The sequence below is a fragment of the Phacochoerus africanus genome, chromosome X (genome assembly GCF_016906955.1).
Source record: "Phacochoerus africanus isolate WHEZ1 chromosome X, ROS_Pafr_v1, whole genome shotgun sequence".
NCBI classification, from domain to species: Eukaryota; Metazoa; Chordata; class Mammalia; order Artiodactyla; family Suidae; genus Phacochoerus; species Phacochoerus africanus.
The window spans coordinates 95304164-95327571 of NC_062560.1; the positions used below are offsets into that span (position 1 = coordinate 95304164).

A 23408-nucleotide genomic window follows, 5' to 3' on the forward strand; every position below is an offset into this window, starting at 1 on the left:
CCAGTGTAATCCTGAAAATGGTTAACCAGAATTGGGAACTGAAATTTGTAAGTTCATCACATGGCCACCGGGCTACCTGTGATCACCCAGTTGTAACAACAACTTACAAATTATTGCCGAAGCTTTTCATGATGCCATCCTTCTTCCCTCCAAATTCATGTTTCTGCCTTTTAGTAATTTCTCCGGTCATTTAATGGGAATTCTTATGACTGCCTACTTAAGGAGGAAGCATCTGGCCAAAAGTGGGACTGTGCATCCAAACTTTGGAACATTGTCGTTTTTCTCTGTTTTCTTAAATCTGTTGTCCTGTAGCCTGTCCTGCCCCTGATTTAGTTAATACCTTCCCTATATTCATAACTGCCCCCACTTTAGAAGGGACTACCCCCCTCCCCATTCAGACCCATTGGTTTCATCTCCTCCCACCTTCTAAGTTGTCCCACATTCTGTTTTAACTTTCTTTTCTTTCTTTATTTACGTCCATTACAGCCAGATCTCTATGGCTCACAGATGTGCCCAGGGAAGCTCCCAGAGGTGCGTCACAGGCCCAAAAGAAGCTTGCATCAAAGTGCTTCTTTGAGATGTCATAGCACTGCAGCAGCAGGTTCATGTGTGTGCAGTAGAGTTGTTGCTTGGCTTATCTCACTTTTTTGTTGTCATTCCCAAACTCTGGAGGCCCACGTCACACATTGTTTTGCCGAGACTTCATAGGACAAAGCCATGTAAATTGGGTCGAGATGCACTGCAGGAATAGTGTGTCTGTTTCTCGCTCCAAGTTGCTCTTGGAGGTTGGATAATTATGCAATGGGGACATCTGTAGGCCGAACACGTAGGAAAAGAATGCTGAATGCTCAATGCAAAGCTAACCTCTCGGTGTAATTTTTGCAATTCTCCTTGGTTGGATTGCCAAACACTCCCTCCTCTCTGCTCTAAATGCTTCAGATTATTGCAAATTTTCAGAAGGTTTTGGCACGGTTGTCACAGTCCCCAGGTTCTGTGTGGCCAATGAACGAAGTGGGGAGGAGAGGATGGAGGGAGGAGAGGAGGAGAGGCTGCGAGGAAAATACCCAAAGCAGCGTTAATGTTACAATGTAGCATCCCACGGGGTGTTGCTTCTCCGCAATTCTATTTTGTCTCCTCTCGATCCCTCTTTAAAGTTCTAGACCCCCCAAAATTGCATTTTGATAATCACAAAGTATGAACTGACCAAGGGCGAGGCTTTCCTTTTATTCTAAAAGATATGCTGATTACAACATGCCCAGAAACAGCCTATAAAATCCAGTCATAGAAAATCTATTGATCTGCACTATACGATGCTATGCACAAATTGAGAGAAGTCTTGCTATGTCTGCCCTGAGTCGCCAGAAAAAATAAGCTAAGCTGTAAACATCATTTCATGGATGAGCAGAGTAAATATGGAGGTGATTTTCATGCGCTTTTTTTTTTTTTTCTATCACAGTCATACTCCCACCCACCCTTTTTAAGTTGGATCCTAGTTTTACCTATGTGTTTTAATTAGAGAAGAGAATGATTGCATTATTCAGTTACTAACTTTAAATCGAGAGTAACTTCAGTTTCCCGAGTGTAATCCTACAGGTAGCATGGGCTTCTTGGTGAAGAACTTTACTGGAACATGAAAATGCAGCCGCCGAATGTTCTGAGCTGCCATTCTTTCCCTTTGATTGTCCACAGGGAATTCCTGAGCAATGGGCACGATTACTCCAAACCTCCAACATAACAAAGCTGGAACAGAAGAAGAACCCACAGGCCGTTCTCGATGTTCTCAAATTCTATGATTCCAAAGAAACAGTCAACAACCAGAAATACATGAGCTTTACATCAGGAGGTAAGAGTAAATCTCGGATATCAAGAAGTGAGGAAGTCGGTTCAATCTCAGAACCGCCGGATTAGAACAGAATGCCTGTGGGGCCTTTGGAGTCCGTTCTGGTTCCTTTTCTGAATGATTTCCGCATGAGTCAACCAAAAGATGAGCTGCAAGTCAAAGGGGATGTTAGAGTTACGGTGCTTGGGCGATTTCAGAACTCGATAAAAGAACCGGTTCGGTGAAGCAGCAGTTGTCTGTTTGAATCGGCAATCCTGTTGTTTTGTCTCTTCACCAGCCTGAGGACACTCAGGCAAACCCTGGGCTCTTGAGGTTTCTTTTATCCCTTAGGTTCATTGAATTGCACCATGATGACACAGCACAGATTTTGTGGCTGCCAGGTTATTTTGATCCAGCCTCAAAAATCAGACTTAAAAAAGAAATCCTGTTTTGGTGTTGATGAGAGATCGAAATGGCCATGTTTCTGCCAGATCTCGACTCCATTTGCTAACCTGCCTTTGTTTGAAGCTCTGACGTTCAAATTTGCACCATCAGCAACCGAAAAACATGCCGCGCAGTAATTCTGTCGTTTGAAAAAAAAATGATCTGGGTTGCCCCTTTAAAACAATTTATCATCTTACCTCTGAAGAAAGAAGAGAATATTAGAATGCGTGTCCCAGCTATAAAGAGCCCCTCCCTCTTGCATTAGTATCAGCATAGGACAGACTTTTAGAATTTGTTCTTTACAAATTACCATGTTGTGTTTGTTTCAGGTGTACAGCAAAGTGGTACAGTTACACACACACACACACACACGTGAGCACACGCACACGTGTACACACACGTATTCTTTTTCAGATTCTTTTCCCATGTAGGTTATTACAAACTATTGAGTAGATTTCCCTGTGCTGTACAGTAGGTCCTTGTTGTTTATCTATTTTATATATAATCGTGTGTGTATGTTACTCTCAAGGTCCTAATTTATCCCTCCCTCCTCTCCCGACCTTTCTCCTATGGTAACCATAAGTTTGTCTTCTATGTTATTGAGTCTATTTCGTAAAGAAGTTCATTTATATCATTTCTTTAGATTCCGCACATAAGTGATGTTATATGTGAAATCTAAAAACAAGATAGAGAATTTGTTCTTTATCGCCACTGCTTTTTAACCCTTTTATTTATTTATTTATTTTCGTCTTTTGAGAGCCGCGCCCACGGCATATGGAGGTTCCCAGGGCTAGGGGGTCAAATCGGAGCTGTGGCCGCCGGCCTATACCACAGCTACAGCAACGCCAGATCCGAGCCTGTCTGCCACCTACACCACAGCTCACGGCAACGCTGGATCCTTAACCCACTGAGCGAGGCCAGGGATTGAACCTGTGTCCTCATGGATGCTAGTCAGATCCGTTTCCACTGAGCCATGACGGGACCTCCTAGCCCTTTTATTTTTATGTGTTGATTTCTCTCAGTTTACAAAGATGAAATCCTGAAAACTGTGTTAGCACTCAACAGTATCTGAGTTACGGCTCTATTCTGAAACCCACCATATGTTTTCTTAATGCTCTAGTGTTGAGACTAATAGCATAGAAAGGGGAGGGGAGAAAGGGAAGGAGAAAGGAAGGAAGGGTGGAAAGAAAGAAGGGAAAGGAGGAAGGGAGGGGCGGAGGGAAGTCAGGGAGAAATTCTGGATATAGATGTGTAGAATCACACCAATCAGGAGTAGGTAATAGCAACATTCCTCAGTATAAATGAGATTCACTGTAGGCCTTCATTAAGATCTATAAAATTGGGTGGCAAGAATGTGGTGGTGATGTAAGGATGTGAGCTGTTTTAAGAAAAACTGTATCAGAGTTCCCATCGTGGCACAGCAGAAACGAATCTGACTAGGAACGATGAGGTTGCGGGTTCGATCCCTGGCCTCGCTCAGTGGGATGAGGATCTGGCATTGCTGTGATCTATGGTGTAGGTGGCAGACGTGGCTTGGATCTAATGTGGCTGTGGCATAGTTCGGCAGCTGTAGCTCCGATTGGACCCCTAGCCTGGGAATCTCCATACGCCTTGGATGTGGCCCTAAAAAGCAAAAACAAACAAAAAACCATATCATTTGCCAAGGTATCTTTTTAATACTGAAATGGAAAATTTCCTTCTGGTCAAACACTTAAACATTGTTTCTACATGAGGCGGTCTTTATGAAACAAAAGTAATATCTTTATCTTCTTTTCAGATAAAAGCGCACATGGATACATAGCAGCCCATCCTTCGGTAAGTGCAAAATTGAAAACAGTTTTATCTGGTTGGTGTTGCCAGTGGTCCAACAACATACAATTGTGAAATTCCAGGTTTTAGATACATGCAGAATTTTCTAAAAATATTTTTAAAGGTATAATTTAGATACATAAAATTCACCCATTTTTAAGTATACAGTTTGATGAGTTTCAGTAAATTTATACACCTGTGTTACCATCAGCACCATCCAGTTTTAGAATCTTTTCACCACCCGGTAAGATTTCCTATGTCTGCCTACAGTTAACCCCCATCCACCCTACCCTAGCCCCAGGCCATCACTAATCTGGTTTTATAGATTTGTCTTTCTGGACATTTCACATGAATGAAAAAATACAGTATATGACCTTTGGAGATTGACTTTTCTCACTCAGCTCTTAAGATTCATCCAAGCTGTGGTACAGTTAGTTCCTTCTTATTGCTAAGTAGCATTCCATGGTATGGCTATATCACTGTTTAACAATGTATTCATCGAAGGATTTCTAGATTATTTATAGTTTTTGGCTTTTACAAATAAAGCCACTATGAAGATTCATGTATAAGCCTTTTCGTATACAAATGTTTCTCTTTCTTTTACATATAGAGTCTTAAAAATAATAATCATAATGATAGAGACTTCTCATTACCAAACAAATGTACCAGGCACTGGGCTAACAATACCTTATATTCACTTAACCTTTCCTACTACCGAATTAGCTAAGTCTTACCATTGTCTTCATTTTACAGATGAGGTTCAGAGAGGTGAAAAAACTTGTTGAAGGTCATGTCACTGCACCTTTTGGTGTCACCAGCTCCAACAGAGATGAAGTGGGGAGGTGACTTTGCCCAAAGTCACATGGATAGTTCTATCACAGAAGTGACTAGAAAATAAGTAATCTAGGTCAAAGGCCTTGGAAATGCTATAGTATCTGAAAGAATACCCATGCACAGAAAATGATCTCAGACAAGGCTTCCCTTTGCATGACTTTCATTGATGTCCTCATAGACATTATTTCCTGCTTCATTTGCTTCCTTAGGAGGGAAAAGATTAGCATTGGTGAAAGTTTCCTAACTGCTTATTCAGAGTCATGGATAATCAAGCTGATTCTTCCTTTTGTAGAGGACAGATGCTGGCCTGCTTGATGTCACCCTCGGCAGCCAGTGTGACAGCAGTAAATTGTTACTGGTGAAGACTAAAGGCTCTGAAATAGGATGACAGTTCCTCAAAAATTTAGAAGAGAATTACCATATGATTCAGCAGTTCCATTTCTGGATATATACCCAGAAGAATTGAAAGCAGGATCTCAAACAGATATTAGTACACCCATATTCATTACATCTTGAGTCACCAACACTAGAAGATGGAAGCCAACCCAGGTGTCCATCAACAGATGAATGGATAAACAAAAGTGGCCTATCCATACAATGGAATATTATTCGGCCTTAAACAGGAAGGAAATTCTGAATATGCTACAATGTGGATGAACCTGAGAGCATTAAGCTAAGTGATATAATCCAGTCATAAAAAGAAATACTATACCTAAAGTAGTCAAAAATCAAGGATGCAGAAAGTGGTTGCTGAGTGAGGTGGAAATGGGATGTTGTTGTTTAATGGGTACAGAGTTTCAGTTTTGCAAGACAAAAAGTTTTGGAGATGGATTGCAGTGATGGTTGCTCCACAGTGTGGCTATACTTTACACTCCCGGACCGTACACTTAAAAATAGTTTAGATGGTAAATTTTATGTTATGTCTATGTTACCATAACTGAAAATAAGACTTAAAAGAGTAAAGATTCTGGATATAGGTGTTTAGTCTTATTCCTCCACTCACAAGCTGAGCAGCTTTGGGCAAGTAGCTCAGCTTCTGTGAACCTTTCCTTCCTCAGCCTTAAGTGGGAATAATAACAGCACCTACTTCCTCAAACTCGTGTGGATATTGAATATGATAATATACTGAGTACACTAATAATGCATGTAATATACTTAGTACATTACCTAACACGTACTAGGTGTTTGTTAAATGTAAGCTACGATTGCGAGTATTTTTAGTTGGCAGCAAAGATGAAAACTCACTCTTTCCACACGTTGAGACTTGTATGAGGCCATGGCACTTGTGCCTTGCTCAGAATTCTCAAAACAGAGCGGAATGGAGCCCTCCCATTCTCACTGGTCATTTCCCTCCGGCCACTTGGCTCTGATGGCTTCCTGGGCCACATCGAAAACAGCATGTGACTTGAGATGATAGTAAAGTGGGAAAGACAAAAACATCAACCTTCCATGATCAACCTATACTTTACCTCACTTGATTTAATTACCATCATTATTGTGCAATACCAGATAGGTATCTTGACAAAGGAATAGTTGTTATTTTTTTAGGTAGGCCAGTCATTTTAAACACTGACCTGCTAGGATGGTCGGTGGGTTGGTTTTTATTTTTGTAAACAGCTTATGTCGCCTAAGATACTGACCTTCTTTTTTTTTTTTTTTTAAGCTCGCTTCTATTGGTTTTGCTTGTAGAATTCAAACTAAATCTGCATAATGTTCCAAATAGTCCATCAGATCAGAAAAAAACTGATGATCTCACTGTTTGGAGATAAAACAACTGGATATTCACTTATGTAACATATTTATCAAGTGCCTCCTTATAAGCACTAGGAAACTTGGAGCTCAGTCTGGTAAGGGAAGAGAAGTATGAACATACAGCAACATAGTACTCTATGGACCATGTTGAATACCATAAAATATGTCCATTTGCTAGGAGAACTCAGAGAAGGAGATGACTTTTAGCTGGTGAGGGAAAAAGAAGCAGGCCCTTGTCTTCAAGGGTTTAAGCTCAGTGCCAAGTACAAAATAGGTACTCGGAACATATTTGTTGAACGTTGATTTAGAAAATGCTTCATATCGAAGGTGGAATTAGAACTAGATCTTGAAGGTCAGATGCGATTTGGTTCTTTGAAGCTAGAGAAGGGCGTTCTAAGCAAAGGGAAAGCATGATAAAGGGCAGAGTAGTGAGGAGAGCAAGGGAACAAGGGGTGTGGATTTGAACAGAGACTGAGTTGCAAGAAAGGGAATCATAGGAGTTAAGCCTAGAAAGTTGAGTTGGAGCCAAATCGTAGAAGCCCCTCAATGGTATTCTAAGGAATCTGGCCTGTGTAATTGTACAGTGGAAACTCTTGAAGTTTTGTGAAGCCAAAGAATTAGGTCATCAGAGCTTACGCTTTAGAAGAGTGATCTGACAGTACATGTCCAGAATGAATTATGGGTGAAAAGCAAGACTGGATTGAAGGGAGACCGACTGGGAAATATTGCAAGTATCCAAGGCCAGAGGTGATGGGGGCCTGCGTGAAACAGTGCCGCTGGGAATGGAGATTAGATTCAAATTCCAGAGATGTTTAGGTTATTGACTGGATGTTGGAGGAAAGGTTGAGGTCCAAGATGATTGCAGGCTTTGACTGATAATGTGGGTGGCCAAAGAGATGAGGGGATTATCTGTCAGGAGATGCCCGTTTTTCTGTGAAAAGACGCTGAATTTCCTAGTGGACAGCTTGAGTTTGAAGGGCTGGCAGGTCTTCCAGATGGAGATAATTGATTCAACTTCTTGACTAAGCCTGGGTTCCTGTTGATTGAATGCACTGGATTTAAGCCCTAAGTTCAAGTTGCATCACTTCACTGGGACCCAGTAACTTAGGAATGGGGACTCGCACCCTGTGTTCTCCTTATGGGGCTAGGGGGCAATCGCACTTCACACTGCTGGTGCTTTTGTTGCATTTGAAACACTTCCAGTAGACCTAGCTGTCCTACAGGTTTAATGGGATTGACTCTTATAGACACAGCCTGAATTGCTCCCAAGTTTTGGCATCTTCTAGTAGTCTGGGTGGGAATCAAGATAGAAACAATGCTGTATTCACTGGAGGTGTTAAACTAGTGGCTATATAATTCATGCTGAATTCAGCAATGACTCCCATATTCATATGACATCTGCTTTACTGCTCACTTGTGAGAGCTTCTTTGGTATTAGTGTTATTAAATGCTAAATACTGTTCAGGGACCTCCTCTTCAGTTTAAGGCTACTTTGAAATTTATTTTTATTGTACTGTTGAAAGTGAAGTAATGCATTGAGCATCTTGAGCTAGTATTTGAAGGAGAAGGTAACAGCACTAACATGAACGTGCTGCGATTCGTGCCTAGAGAACCTGGGTGTGCGTTTGACAGATGACACTTTTGATTTGCCTTACTGGCTTATTTTGTTCATCTAGAGTAGTGGGTTTTTTTTTTAAATTTCAGTATGCATTAGAATTGCCTGGGGAGGAGTTCCCACTGTGGCTCAGTGGTTAACAAACCCAGCTAGTATCCACGAGGATGCAGGTTTGATTCCTGGCCTTGCTTGGTGGGTTGAGGATCCAGCATTGCCGTGAGCTGTACGTAGGTTGCAGGTGCGGCTCGGTTCCCGAGTTGCTGTGGCTGTGGTGTAGGCCAACAGCTACAGCTCCGATTGGACCACTAGCCTGGGAACTTCTGCATGCCTCAGGTGCGGCCCTGAAAGGACAAACGACAAAAAAAAAAAAAAAAAATTACCGAGGGAGTCTGTTAACGTGCAGATTCCAGGACTCCACTCCCAGAATAGATCTGGAATGGAACCCTGAAATTTGCATTTTAAACAAGCACACAGGTATGGCTCACAGACCATACTTAATTAGCATTGTCTAGAGTCTCCAAACACCTTACTTCTTATTTCTTTGCCTTTAAAAATGAAGCTGAAAAAAAGGAGAGTTTCCTAAGGTAGTTCTCTAGCTGGTGTATTCTCTAGAGCAGGGTTTGTAACTTAGAGTCCATGAGTGGGTTTCAAAAAAATCTATGAACCCTTGCAATTATTGTAAAAATATGTCCACCTATATTTTTCCAGGAAGATGGGCTAAACCCTTTATAATTCTAAACAAGTCCAAGACCCAACTCAGGTTAAGACCCTTCCCTGGCCAACTGTGTGGCATAATGAGTGTCAAAAACACTTAATTTCAGTAAGACAAAAAATTCCTTACTTGATACTCATCTATCTATATTTCTTACAAGTTTAGACATAATAGACATAGTAATCCTCAGCCTGGAAGGAATTGTATAGCAAAGTTATAACTTTGACTCCCCAAAAGACCACCAGAACAACCTGTTAATCAAGTAAAGCTAAGTTTATTATTATACTTACGGTAGTAAGAAAGAGCACTGCCTTGATAGAGTCCTAGCAGGGGCATAGAACAGGATATCAAGGGAGAATATTTATAGGGTTTTAGAGCATGGCTGTGTGATTTTGCAGCAGGTCTTGCAAGGCAAGGAACGAGTTAAGATTGTGCCGTGCTTATGATAAAATGGCTTTGGATTGGTGAATACAGCCAAGTCAGGGTTTTGAAGAGAGTCTTGGCCAGCAATCTGTTATTCTTAATAAGCAAAGCACTTCAGTTGGTTCAGTCTTATCTTCCAAGAACAAGTATTTCTTAAAGTGAGAAACTAAGTTATTTGGGCTTGTTCTCAGTATTGTGTAACAAAAGAGCAGGAAAATATGCTCTGTCTTGATATTGTTTAACACAGGGAAAAGACAGTGTGCCCAGTCCCAGTATTATTTACCCAGGGATGGAAAGATTCGTGGAAAAAAATACACAGGGGCAGGAAATTATGTTAATTTCAGTTCTTGGTCCCAGGGTCTGGTATTCTAGATGTATGGCTGGGCAGTTAATTCTCCCTGGCCCAACCATCATCCAGAACATAATGTCCACTGAAGGTCACACATTCTTTCCAACCAACAAACCAACCAACTAACCAACCAACCAACTATATATATACACTGTCACTCATGGATGGCATGTGATGCATTGTCAACTATATTTAAGGGCCTCTACACCCCACTTTATATTTTTGCTATAAACTTTTTAAAGTGATTTTTTAAACATTAGTTTTGAGAGTATGTGATTATAAGTAATATTTAATTTACGATTAGGTATAATTTCTTAGAAATCATTGTGAATACACAAGAATTGCCGCTAAATAGAACAGCCTAACCTATAATTTCTTCTTTAATATAATTAAATTTCTATGAATGCTAACTAATTACGGTGACTTACATGTAATAAACATTTAATTAGACATTAATTGACTTAAATTTTTTTTGTTTTCTTGTGACATTTGGGAGCTGATCGTTTATTTGTGATTTCAAATTTTTTCATAGGCCCACATAAAGCTTATTATCCCTAAGCAAGGTTCATATTTTCTAATGAATAAAGTAGCATCGTTTGCCATATAAAAATGTGTCAGTGTATATGCTGGTTCTGCCCATCTACCAAGGAACAGTGATTAGTTGCTTTCCGGATCCCAGCTGGCACAAGATAGAGCAGAAATTTCTGGAACAAAATAATATCAAGGCAAAGACCAATAATCCAAAGGCATTTTCTCCCTGTGCCCACTGTGGTGCCCTGAAAGAAACTGATTTTTTTTTAATCCGGAAACAAAATGTCATTAATATATGTTGCTATTCACACAGCCACAACACAATATAATAGCCCAACAATTTTGGCTAAATTAAGAATAAATAGGAGTTCCCTAGTGACTCAGTGGGTTAAGGATCCAGCATTGTCATTGCTGTGGCGTGGGTTTGATCCCTGGCCTAGGAATTTCCTCATGCCCTGGGTGTGGCCAAAAAAAAAAAAGAATAAATATAGGTATATAAATATAAAAACAATATCAAGTAAGCATATACGCTTCAATCTACAAACCGCTCACCATATATATCTGGGTAATCAAATATTCTTTCAAATTTATAAATTCTAAGTTGTCTTACCATGGTACATAAGTCTTGCTGGCTCCGATAAGAAATATGGTTATGGGAGTTCCCGTCGTGGCGCAGTGGTTAACGAACCCGACTAGGAACCATGAGGTTGCGGGTTCGATCCCTGCCCTTGCTCAGTGGGTTAACGATCCGGCGTTGCCGTGAGCTGTGGTGTAGGCCGCAGACGCGGCTCGGATCCCGCGTTGCTGTGGCTCTGGCATAGGCCGGTGGCTACAGCTCCGATTGGACCCCTAGCCTGGGAACCTCTATATGCCACAGAAGCAGCCCAAAGCAATAGCAAAAAGACAAAAAAAAAAAAAAGAAATATGGTTATACCTATGACACCACCATAGGTTTATACGTCATTGCAGAAAATCCATGGTGAATTTAAATCATAGACTGAGGTCCTTCATTGTAATAGTCTATTAGTAGGCTGTCTGTATCTGCCTCAGGAACTTTGTCCTCAGGAATGAAAATTCTTTTTAGGATTAGCCTGAGACAGTGTACTTAAAGGCATAAACAGAAAACAAATAAGTACACACATACACACCCCCAAAATCAGGAGCTATCTATAATAGTGCTGTCCACAAAAATGTTGTAAAAGCCATATATGTAACTTTAACTTTTCTGATTTTCATTTTAAAAAGTAAGAAGAAACAGGTGAAGTTAATTTTAATATATTTTTATTTAACCGAACATTGGAAAATATTATTTCAATATACACTCAATATAAAAAGTATTAAAGAAATAGTTGGCAGTTTTTTTCATATTACGTATTCAATACCAGGTATGTACTTTTCACTTAAGACTTAACATCTTTACTCAGACCAGCCACGTGTTAAGCCATATATGGCTGGTGAATAAGAATAAGACATACTGAATAAGGGTTAGGCTTAGGCTTAGGGTTAGAATAAGACAGACCTATATCCTAGTTCAGTGATTTTTAAACTTGAGCAGGCATCGGGATCACCAGATTTCTGGGTCCCACCCTCTAGAGTTTCCTATTAATCGGTCTGGCTGGAGCCAGATGACGTTCCTTGATGATGCTGACGATGCTATGTGGGGACCACGCTTTGAGAACCATGGCCATAGTTATTCCAAAATCCAACTTTGGTACCATTTTACCCCCGTGTTAATGTGAATGATCAAAAAACCAACCCTAGATACTGTGGTTGTTGTCATTATTTTTGGTGTTATTGCATTTTCACATTGCAAATCACCATTTACCTCTTGGTTGAGATTGAATAATTATTGATGCAGATGAGTATTCCTTAAATCTTCATGTTTGTTACCCTCTGAGTGCTTCTTTCCAGGCGCCTAAACAGAAAAGAAACAGTTATGGGCTTGCTTGTACGTAGTACTTGCAGAGCTGTATTTATGCCATATCCATATGCGTGCTCTGATCTTTAGGCACAGAATAGCCCTTTTCTGGTTGACAAACTATCAGTCAACAAATTGACACTCTGCCGGGTACAAATTCAAGGCTTTAATAGCAATCAGTTCGATTTCTAAAATACATCCATTGATTTCAAAAACATTGAATTTTAAAATGTTAAATGAATAGCTCACTCTTTTTGAGCTCAGTGGAAAGTAGAAGTGATGTGTTAAATTTCGTGGTGCTTCAGTCATAACCTGAATTTATCTCGGAATGTGGGCAGGTCCTTCCACCAAATTATAGATGGTTTTGCTCATTTGTAAAAGATGCAATTCCTTCCTATCCCTACACGCTGAAATATTTTATGTCCCTTTTCTCATTGCTGAAGAACAATGAGGAACTAATACCTGGTTTTTGAATTTTGTTCTTGTCATAAGAGTACAAAAACAGCATCAGAGCCTCCTTTGGCTCCCCCTGTGTCTGAGGAAGAAGATGAAGAAGAGGAAGAAGAAGAAGACGAGAATGAGCCTCCACCAGTTATTGCGCCAAGACCAGAGCATACAAAATCAGTAAGTCCCAAGTGATGTTTCCAAATGGTCCAAAAGATGTCCTTTGTTTTTGTTTTTTATTTATTTTTATGATTTTTATTTTTCCATTATATTTGGTTTACAGTGTTCTGTCAATTTCTACTGTATGGCAAAGTGACCCAGCCACACACACACACACACACACACACACACACATATATATGTATGTATATACATTCTTTTTCACACATTATCCTCCATCATGTTCCATCTAAGTGACTAGATATACAGCAGGATCTCATTGCTTATCCACTCCAAATGCAATAGTTTGCATCTATTAAGTCCAAACTCCCAGTCCATCCTGCTCCCTCCCCCTCCCCCTTGGCAACCGCAAGTCTCTTCTCCAAGTCCATGAGTTTCTATTCTGTGGAAAGGTTCATTTGTGCTGTATATTAGATTCCAGATATGTGACATCATATCTTTCTCTCTCTGACTTACTTCACTTAGTATGAGAGTCTCTAGTTGCATCCATGTTGCTGCAAATGGCGTTATTTTGTTCTTCTTTATGGCTGAGTAGTATTCCATTGTGTATATATACCACATCTTCTTAACGCATTCATCCATCGATGGACATTTGGAGCTCCTGTTGTGGCTGGAGTTCCCATCGTGGCTTAGCAGAAATGAATCTGACTAGTATCCATGAAGATGTTCTTTGGAACAGTTATAGAGTCAGAATCTAGTTAGCCAACCAGTACCTAATGAGCATTTATAGTCCCAGAACTAAAGTGTAAGATGCAAACTTGGTTGGGGTTGCTGTTTGGGGATACAAGATCGCACAGGGCAATTGGATAATAACACCAAACAATATACAAATAAGTGCTCAATTTTAAAATTGCTGCAGAAGATAGAGAAGGAAATCCACATGAATCAGGTAGGAAGAATTGCGTAAGCAGTGGCACCAAGACCACAGTGAGTGCAGCATGTTTGGGGACCTCAAAAGACTAGCTCCTGAGAGTTTTCAAGGGCAGTGTACTTGAAAAAACTTCAAGGTCTTTTTTTTTTTGTCTTTTTGCCTTTTCTTGGGCCATTCCCGCGGCATATGGAGGTTCCCAGGCTAGGGGTTGAATTGGAGCTGTAGCCGCCGGCCCATGCCAGAGCCACAGCAACGCAGGATCCGAGCAGCATCTGCAACCTACACCACAGCTCACGGCAACACCTGATCATTAACCCACTGAGCGAGGCCAGGGATCGAACCCACAACCTCATGGTTCCTAGTCAGATTCGTTAACCACTGCGCCACGACGGGAACTCCTCAAGGTCTTTTTAGATAGAAATCACTTGTGTTTAAAAACTCATCGAGGGTTGAGGGGTGGGGTGGAGAGAGGGATAATCAGGCAGAGCACAGAAGATTTTTAGGGCAGAGAAAATACTCTGCATAATACTGTAGTGATGGATGCATGTCCTTATACGTTCTTCCAAACCCATAGAATGTACAACACTAAGAGTGAACCATAGGTAAACTATGGGCTTTGGGTGGTGATGATGTGTCAATGCACGTTCATCATCAATTGTAGCATTACTTTGGTCTTGAATTTGTAACAAAAATTTTTGTCTTAAAGATCTATACTCGTTCCGTGGTTGAATCCATTGCTTCACCAGCAGCACCAAATAAAGAGGTCACACCACCTTCTGCTGAGAATGCCAATTCCAGTACTTTGTATAGAAACACAGATCGGCAAAGGAAAAAATCCAAGATGACAGATGAGGAGATCCTAGAGAAGCTAAGTGAGTTGTTTTTTTTTTTTCTTGCCATCATTACTTTCTCCATGAGAGGGTTTCTCATAACCCACGTAGAGTGGGTACTGAACTTTTAAAAATTTGAAGCGGCTTGCATGAACTCCAGGCTCCCTGAAGTCACGAGATGAAAAGTTTGGGCTCACTGTGTATTCCAGATCACCCCCTCCCTCATACTCCTAATCGAACAGAAACCAAGTATTTGCATTTGAAAAAAATCAATTGAGGTGAAAACGTCACTAAATGAATTGAGTAGTAAGTTTTACTTTAAGATTATACCTCCTAAAGGGATCAAACTGTGATGAAAAGTATGATCACACCCCAGGGGCCCCCACCTGGTCAATCATGATAGATAATTCACCCTCAAAACTCAACGGTCAATCAAAATGGGCAACCGTAATACAATAGCCTTTTCTCTTAATTTAAACACTGCTCTGTGAACAGGGAGGCAAGGCCAACAAACGCTTGTAGCCTCCATCCCGCAGTGTCATTAGTTTCAGTATCACACTGTACTTGTCTGTCTCCTTCACTAGACTGTGAGCTCTTCAAAAACAGAGATTGTGTCTTATTTTCCTGTACCTCCAGCTCTAATAAAGTGCCTGACACATAAAAGCACTTAACAAATACTTGTTGATTGAATGGGTGAAAAAAATGAGCAAACACATGCATCTTTACTGGATTCCTACTTGTCTGTCCTATGCCAGTCTTTGGAGGAGATAATAGAAAAATAATTTCCCACCATTAAGAAACTTACAATTTTATCTAGAATATAAGATTTAATAGTGTGGTACAATTAGAGACTAGGAGGCCATCTTGTTTCGTATAACTGTCCATCTAAAACAACTCAGAAGAAAGAAGGGAGAAGCACAGGCTATAGGCCAAGGAAGACTCTGCAGAGGTGGCAATGTCTGGAGACATGTTTATTGTCACAGCACAGGGAATGCTACTGGCATCTAGTAATTAGAGGCTAAGGATGCTTCTAAACATTGTATAACACAAAAGGATAGCCCCCTGCTTTTCTCCTCTGCCCCAAATGTCAGCATGTCAGCCCCAAATGTTGAGACAATCTGAGACAGGGGTATTTATTTGGAAAAACAAAAGTTCAAGTCGCAGTTGTCAGTGAGCGCTCAGAACTGGGATCAGGGACCGACCTGAGTGTGCGTGATTAAATCTGCCTCTAGTGCTGCTACCAACCGTTTCCTCAATAACAACGGGGATAATTCCCACTGATTGAGCACCTTCTCTGCTGGCCATTTTCCAGCCATTATCGAGTTTAATTTCCACTGTAATCCCTTTTGGTAGGTTTTCATATCCTCATTTTACAGATCCGTGAAAGTAAGCCTCAAAGAGCTGAAGTGACCAGATCACCAAACTAACGAGTGGCAGAGCCAGAGCTGGAACTCAAATCTGCTTGCCTTCGAAGCTTACTTCCATTATCCCCTTGGCTTCTGCATAGGCCAAGAGTCTGTTTGTGTTCAAGGGAGGGATGCATGCAAGAATTGCCTGGATAATTTCAGTTCAAGTTTTCAGACAGTTGCCTCAACCTTTCCCCTTTATTTTGTACATATAGACATGACCTATGAGATTATATCAGATTTTAAAAATCAAAGAGCCTCACTTTAGTAAAAATGATTATTTGATGACTATTTCAAATCTCAATAGATTTATTATAATGAAAATATGTTTGTAGCTTTCTAAAGTTCATGGACCGAGAAACAAACATTATTTGGTGGGTCTAATCTTGTGTTGCTTAGAGACTGTCATGGTCCTAGAGTTGTGGTTCTCATAATTTGTTATGTATTCTGCCCTTCACTGAACAACATGAGGAAGAGGGGAAAGCTACTTTTGATTACTTTTTTTTTTTTTTTTTTTGCTTTTTAGGGCCACAACTGCAGCATATGGAAGTTCCCAGGCTAGGGGTCGAATCAGAGCTACATCTGCCAGCCTACACCACAGCCACGCCAGATCCCCGACCCACTGAACGAGGCCAGGGATCAAAGCCCCATCCTCATGGATACTAATTGGATTCGTCTCTGCTGCGCCACAACAGGGACTCCTGATTACATTTTTAATTAAAGAGTAAGTGGGTTTTTTTCCTCTGTTGGAGAATGTTTGGGCCTTGGAGAATGCTCGGGCCTAGAGAGACTCTTCTTCACTTCCTGCCTGTGGGCCACCAGCAACTGTCAACTCCACTTTGTGCTTACGGATCTCAGCAGGGCTCACCTGCCGAGAAGTGGAGGAGTGCTTTTCATGAAGCAGATCCAGGCTGAGCTTTACTGCAAAGTCATTCTTTCCTGCTTCTGCTCCACCATCACCCTCTCTCTGCCCACTCTGTGCTTCTTACTCGCTATGGAACCTTAGGCAAGTTATTTAACCCCTCCGAACCTTGGTAGTTCCCAGGCTAGAGGTCAGATCAGAGCTGTGGTTGCCAGCCTACACCACAGCCACAGCAATGCTGGATCCAAGCTGCATCAGCACCCTACACCCCAGCTCACGGCAGCACTGGATCCCTGACCCACTGCGTGAGGCCAGAGATCGAACCCTCTTCCTCAGGGATGCTAGTCGGGTTTGTCACCACTGAGCCACGAAAGGAACTCCCTGAACCTTGGTTTCTTATCTGTCAAACAAGGATGAGAATCATAACTCCAATTTAGGAGTCTGTCTATAGGATGGATTTTATGTAGCCCAACCGATGGCTAGGAGGACAGGTATTGGAGTCAGAAAGCCATTGCTACCAGCTGTGTCGCCTTAGGCAAAGTTATTTAACTTTTCTGGACCTCTTTTTCTTCATCAAGAAAAATGGGGATAATAACAGTACCAGTCTTAGAGCATGACGATAATTCAATGAGAGAATGTATGTAAGAACCTCCAGCAACAGTACTTGTTACGCAGTAGGTGCTCAATCAATGGTAGCTACTGTTTTGTCACATGGGTATAAAATAAGATAATGGAATAGGACAGACTTTGAAGTGAATCATAACTGAGTCTGAGTGATAGATGGAGACTAGCTGTGTGTCCTTAGGCAAGTCACCCAACTCCTCTAAAATTTCGTTTCTCCATCTGAAAAATGGAGATAATGGTACTGATGTCATGGGGATTTTGTGAAGAGCACACGAGGTCAGGTACGGGAGACACCAAAGCACAATCGGTCGCAATCGTGCTTAAAAGTATTACGCTGTTTTTTTCCACAGTGAGAGCAACCCTGTTTTTCAATATAAACCATCGGGGTATAGGGTCTTCAGGTGGGACAGAATGTTTGAAGCCAGCAATAGGGCCTTGGCTGTATGGTCCCTGTACGGGAGCCCCTGAGGAGGACCTTGGAATCAAGGCTCCTGTGGTCGCGTGGCGAAAAAGTAAAGGAGCTTGTGCTGAGAGGCAAAGGAGTAGGAAAAGGGAGCCAGGGAGGCCAAGGAAGGGCCTACAGCCCACATCAGAGTGGATCCCACCATAGCGGGGGGAAGAGACGAGGATGGCCTCACCTTCGGTCTCAGGGATCTGATTCCTACGAGGTGGGCCACCCAGACCTCGTTGCTGTCAGGCTATTCTTCTGCCACTCGGATCCTGATTTTGGGGGCTGGGGGGCAGACCCCGGGCTCCTTAATGGCTGAAATGAACAGATCATCTTTCACTTTTATGCAGACCCATAGCCTGGCTCTGGCTTCTTCCTTGTGGTCTTGTCTGAATCTGTTGGAAAATAAAGAAACCCCTACCTTTTAGTGAAAGTTTCCAAAAGGTGCTGACTGTCGGCAAAATTGTGCAATACAGGGAAATTAGTCTTCGGCCTCCCTCCTCTGGGCCCCACAATCGCCTCCTGCTCTCGTCCCTCCCCTTCCCCAGCATTCTTCACTCCAAATTCTTTCTCCTAATTCCCCCTCAAATAGAACTAATATTAGTTTAGAGAAATCTTTTGTTTGGGGTTTTTTTTTCCTGAGAAATCAAAACCTTCGTAACACCAAAGAAAGACTCTTTAAATGGCTGGGGTTCAACTTAGTTTATTTAATATGTGGGAGAAGACCCTGATGGACTTTTCTGCCGCAGAAACGACACCATGAACCCCATTTTCAAATACTAGTATTTAGTGATTTCTTAAATCTTTGTACTTGAGAGCACGTAGGTTGTTTCTTGTCTAGGAAACTGCTCTGGTTGGAAGTTGTTCTCGTATTGCTGTCATTTTTTCCTTTTGAGTTCGAGATGCTGATTTTTGTCACTTAATGCCTATTGTGTCACCGTGTCTTTTCCCTTTCTCTGGTGTAATTTTTGAAAGCAAATTATAATGGCTCTGATAAGAGACGTCACTGTAAAAGCTTGTTTTGTAGTTTGGAGTTGTAAACAAGGCCTCCTGTTCACTTGCCTAACTAACATCAGCAGATGGCAGCACACACTCTCCAGTGAACGGTAATGGGTGTGGGGACGCCATTTTATTTGAATAACAGTGAAACTGAGAAGCAGGATCGCATCAAAATGGTTGTCTTTTGATAATCCTCACGAAAGGATTTATTTCCAGTTGTTGTGTTTTTTTGTTAGTCCTGCATACCATGGGAATAAAGGTTGAATAATTTACTGCCGTAAAACCTCATTAGCTAAAGCTTGCCAGTTGAAATTGGTCATAATTCAGAAAGTGGCTTGGGCTGAAGCTTATTTGCTTTTTTTCAGTCTACGGAGAAGAGTTTGCTCAGCAGCTTAATAGTATAAATTTCTTGCAGGACTTTAAACTGCTTAATAAAAACTACGGTTTCAAATGACTTTCAAATCGTCATTTCAGTAAAAAAATATATATTTTTTTAAAGTCCAAGTCCTTACCCATTAATAGCTGACTTGAATAAGGTTAGTTCTCAGTGATATAGAAATCGGTGAGACAATTTGGAAATGTAAGGGCAACCCAGAAATTATTACATTGGTGGTATTCTATCGCTATAACTCAAGTAAAATACATTCTCTAACCCCTGTCTTAAAATAAGGGGCATTTACAAAATGCAATGACTAAATTTATTTGAGTTTAATTCAGTAGGCATTTACTGAGCAACCCGTATAGTCTACATACAACGTTACCTGAGGAGGCGCTGAGGATACAGAGATGATTAAGACACAGTCTATAAGGGGATCTCAAATACATAGATATAGATAGATAAAGGGTGTTAATACAGAGGAGGCCAGCAAGAGCAAAGGCACGAAAAAAGCAAAAGAAGCAGCAGAAAGCGAGAAGGTACAGTAGTAGTAGTAGAGAGAGGAAAGTATTAACTTTATTCCAAAAAATCAGGGAAGTCTTCCTCAAAGAGGCAAAACCAAAAAGCTGAGTCGAAACATGAATAACTTGCCAGGAAGAACAATTAAGAAGGACCTTCCGGGCAGAGAATAGCACGTAAATATGGTAGGAAGTCACATGCCTGGGAACTTTTAACTTATTCAGTGCCACTCGAATATGGAATTGGTGGTAAAGGTTGGGATTTCGGCTCTAAGAGAGAAAGCCAAACCATTAAGCAGGGTCTCATCATGAGCTGCAATTTGTTTGTTATGGTGAGAGTGTAAGATTCTAGTGGGGAAGGTGAGATGGAGAATGAAGCAAGAGCCAGAAACGCAGAACCTTGCATCCCAGGCCGAGGAGTTTGGACTTTGGTGTTGAGGAGGCAACAGGGGCTCCAGAAGCAGGGACTCCCATGATCAGGTCTGCACTTAGAGCATCCTGACAGAGGTGTGGAGTCCGCACTCAAGTGGGCAGAGGCTGGAAGTTGTGAGTCCAGTTAGGAGGCTGTTGGAATCGCCCAAACAAAAAACATTAAGGGTCCAAGTAGGACAGTAGTAATGAGGAAGCAACATATACAAAAGGTATCTATTGGAGGTAAACAGATAGAGGCCCAGGACATGGTGAATAATCATATGTGGGGAGTGAAGGTAAAGAAAGAGGCGAAATGACTCCCAGATCTCTGACTTGGGAATCCATGAGGAGAAGCATTAAAATACAACTCACATATTGTGAATCTGTTTAACCTACCTGAAACATGGACCCCTCTTACAGAAAACCACCAGCGGTGGCAACAACAACAACAATAACAACCATGGATGAGCAATCCATGAGTGAAGCATTTAATTTATTACTTTTTTCAAGGTATACTATCTACTGGTAGGTCTGAAGTAAGTTGTTCTCTAGCCCAGAAATTAGATCATGTCTAAATTAGCCGGCAGTGTTGTCTGTAGCCCACGGTCTAGCTCTCAAATACTATTTTCTTGTTCACATTCGTTTAGTCAATAAATTTGGTGGCAGCCACTGTTCTGGGCACTGAAGTTACAAGGATGAAAAGACAAGGTTCCTGCCCTCAAAAGAAACATGTACGTCTCATCAGAAGGGTCAGAGAAGAATTCGCAAAGGATGACTAGTAAAGAAATTCAGGGCTTTGATAGGAAAGAGAAAGGGGAAGCATGTCCAAAGACCAAAGCATTGGATAGTGATGGTGTTGCTGGGCTATAAAGTAGGAGGGATGGAGAGGAGGGGCCTAATACAAGGTGAGCCTGGCTAGGTAGAAGCTAGATGATGCTGGACAGTAAAGGGCCTGCTATGCCAGACTAAGAAATTGGAACTTGATCCTGTCGTAAGAAGGAACTTTTGAGGAAATATGGTGAATGGAGTGAAATCACTCTGAAGTAGGCTAACCATACATCTCAGTTTACCCAAGACAGTTTTGGTTTATGAATTACATAGTTACCTATTCCAGCGGCACCGTGGAAAAGGAATTAGAGAAGGCAGAACTTAGAGGTAGGAAATGACTTGCACAATTGTTGGAACAAGAGATGTTGAGGGCCTGAACAACAACCATGGCCGTGGGCGTGAAAAGGAGGTGGGATGGATAAGATTGGTGATTAGGAGGTAGAAGCCACAGACCTTCTCTGGATTAGAGTGTGTGTGTAAATCCTGTTTCACTAACTGATCCTACGCTTCTTTGAATAGGGGCCATGTTAGCTAAGACATCACTCAATCTTTCTGTACCTATTTGAGTATTACACTAAAGGGTCAGTGTCGCTTCCTAGTGGTGGCAAGTATTGATCCTCTGAGTAGTGGATTTGATATTTTGAAATAAGCAAGATTTTTTTCCAGAGCCAAATATGATACATTAATGCTTTTCCTGCGTAGCTTATAAACTTACTCCACAACATTTGGAACAACCTATAGAAACAGAAAACAGATCAGTGCTTGCCCAAGGATGGGTTGGAAAGCAAAAAGGGGATCAAGAGTGACTGCCAACAGGTACAAGATTTCTTTTGGGAGATGATGAAAATGTTCTAAAATTAGATCATGGTAAAATTTAGTAAATTTGCACAATCCAAAAAATTTACTAAAAGCCACGGAATTGTGCCCTTTATTTCTTTATTTTGCTTTTTAGGGCCGCACCTGAGGCATATGGAAGTTCCCAGGCTTGGGGTCCAATCGGAGCTGTAGCCTCCGGCCTACACCACAGCCACAGCAACGCCAGATCCAAGCCGCATCTGCGACCTACACCACAGCTCACGGCAACGCCAGATCCTTGACCCACTGAGCAAGGCCAGGGATCGAACCTGCAACCTCATGGTTTCTAGTCGGATTCGTTAACCGCTGAACCACGACGGCAACTCCCCCTTTTGCATTTTTGCTCATGTTGTCCCCTGTATTTCTAAAATAGGCTGCTTCATCAACCCCTGTCTTTGGCTGATAATAATCTTCCCTATGTGTAAAGGCCCATTTTTATTTATTTATTTGCATTTTTTTGCTTTTTAGGGCTGCACCTGCGGCAGATGGAGCTTCCCAGGCTTGGGGTCCAATCAGAGCTATAGCCTCCGGCCTACACCACAGCCACAGCGACGCCAGATCCGAGCCTCGTCTGTGACCTACACCACAGCTCAGGGCAACGCCGGATCCCCGACCCACTGAGTGATCCCAGGGGTTGAACTGCCGCCTCATGGATACTAGTCGGGTTCTTAACCTGCTGAGCCGCAACAGGAACTCCTGAATTGTGCACTTTAAATGAGTGAACTTCGTGGTGTGGAAATCACATCTAAGTACAACTCTTAAGAATGTTCAGAGTGCTAGTAGGGTCCTAGGTTCTGGGGTGTATGGTTTTTAAAACAATAAGCCTCATTACTTTATGATTAAACTTTATTCTTTATTAGAGCCATCCGCATCCCCATCTCCCATTGCCCTTAGTGTGGTACTGGGTGCATAATAATTGCTCAAGAGATGTTTATCCAGCAGAATTGAATGTAGTGTAGCACTCAGTTTCACTCCAGTTCAGAGAAGACAGTGCTTTTATTAAACACGGTATGTAAGTCTTTAGATGATTTTATCTCCTCGTCTACAGTATCCTTTTATGGGAACTTTTTATAAATGTTGGGTTACAATCAGTCCTTCTTGTTTCCCAGACATCATCAATTTTAAGTATAAGCATACTGGGTTATTACCACTAGTTTAATTAATATATTACTGTTTGCTACATTAATAAAATGTATCATTACCATATAAATTATAGAAATCACATGAGACTATCGCTCTAATATTTTATTTGTTATTGACTCTGGTGTCTTACATTTTAGTATTAAATAGAGGGACATAAATCAATTTAACTCTCTCTCTCTTTCTCTCTCTCTCTCCCTGCTCCATCATCCTCAGGAAGCATTGTGAGTGTTGGTGACCCAAAGAAAAAATACACAAGATTTGAAAAAATAGGTCAAGGGTAAGTGATTATTATTTGAAATACCAAAAGATGCGCACCAAAGACATATATTCAAATTGCAATAACAGCTTGAATGTCTGATAAATTATGCTTCTCCTTTCCTAGATTATCTTCATGTTTTGCATTCTCA

The 23408-nt window shown here is 41.4% G+C and overlaps 1 protein-coding gene across 3 annotated transcripts in view; it reads left to right on the top strand.

Moving 5' to 3' along the window:
- PAK3 (p21 (RAC1) activated kinase 3) overlaps positions 1 to 23408 on the top strand; it is a 126855-nt gene that overhangs the window by 59989 nt on the left and 43458 nt on the right. For all 3 annotated transcript variants that reach the window (XM_047764924.1, XM_047764925.1, XM_047764926.1), the window contains 5 exons: positions 1690 to 1843; positions 4041 to 4078; positions 12699 to 12830; positions 14408 to 14573; positions 23215 to 23278. In XM_047764924.1, the coding sequence (XP_047620880.1) occupies positions 1690 to 1843; positions 4041 to 4078; positions 12699 to 12830; positions 14408 to 14573; positions 23215 to 23278 (554 nt within the window). The remainder of the gene's footprint in view (positions 1 to 1689; positions 1844 to 4040; positions 4079 to 12698; positions 12831 to 14407; positions 14574 to 23214; positions 23279 to 23408) is intronic.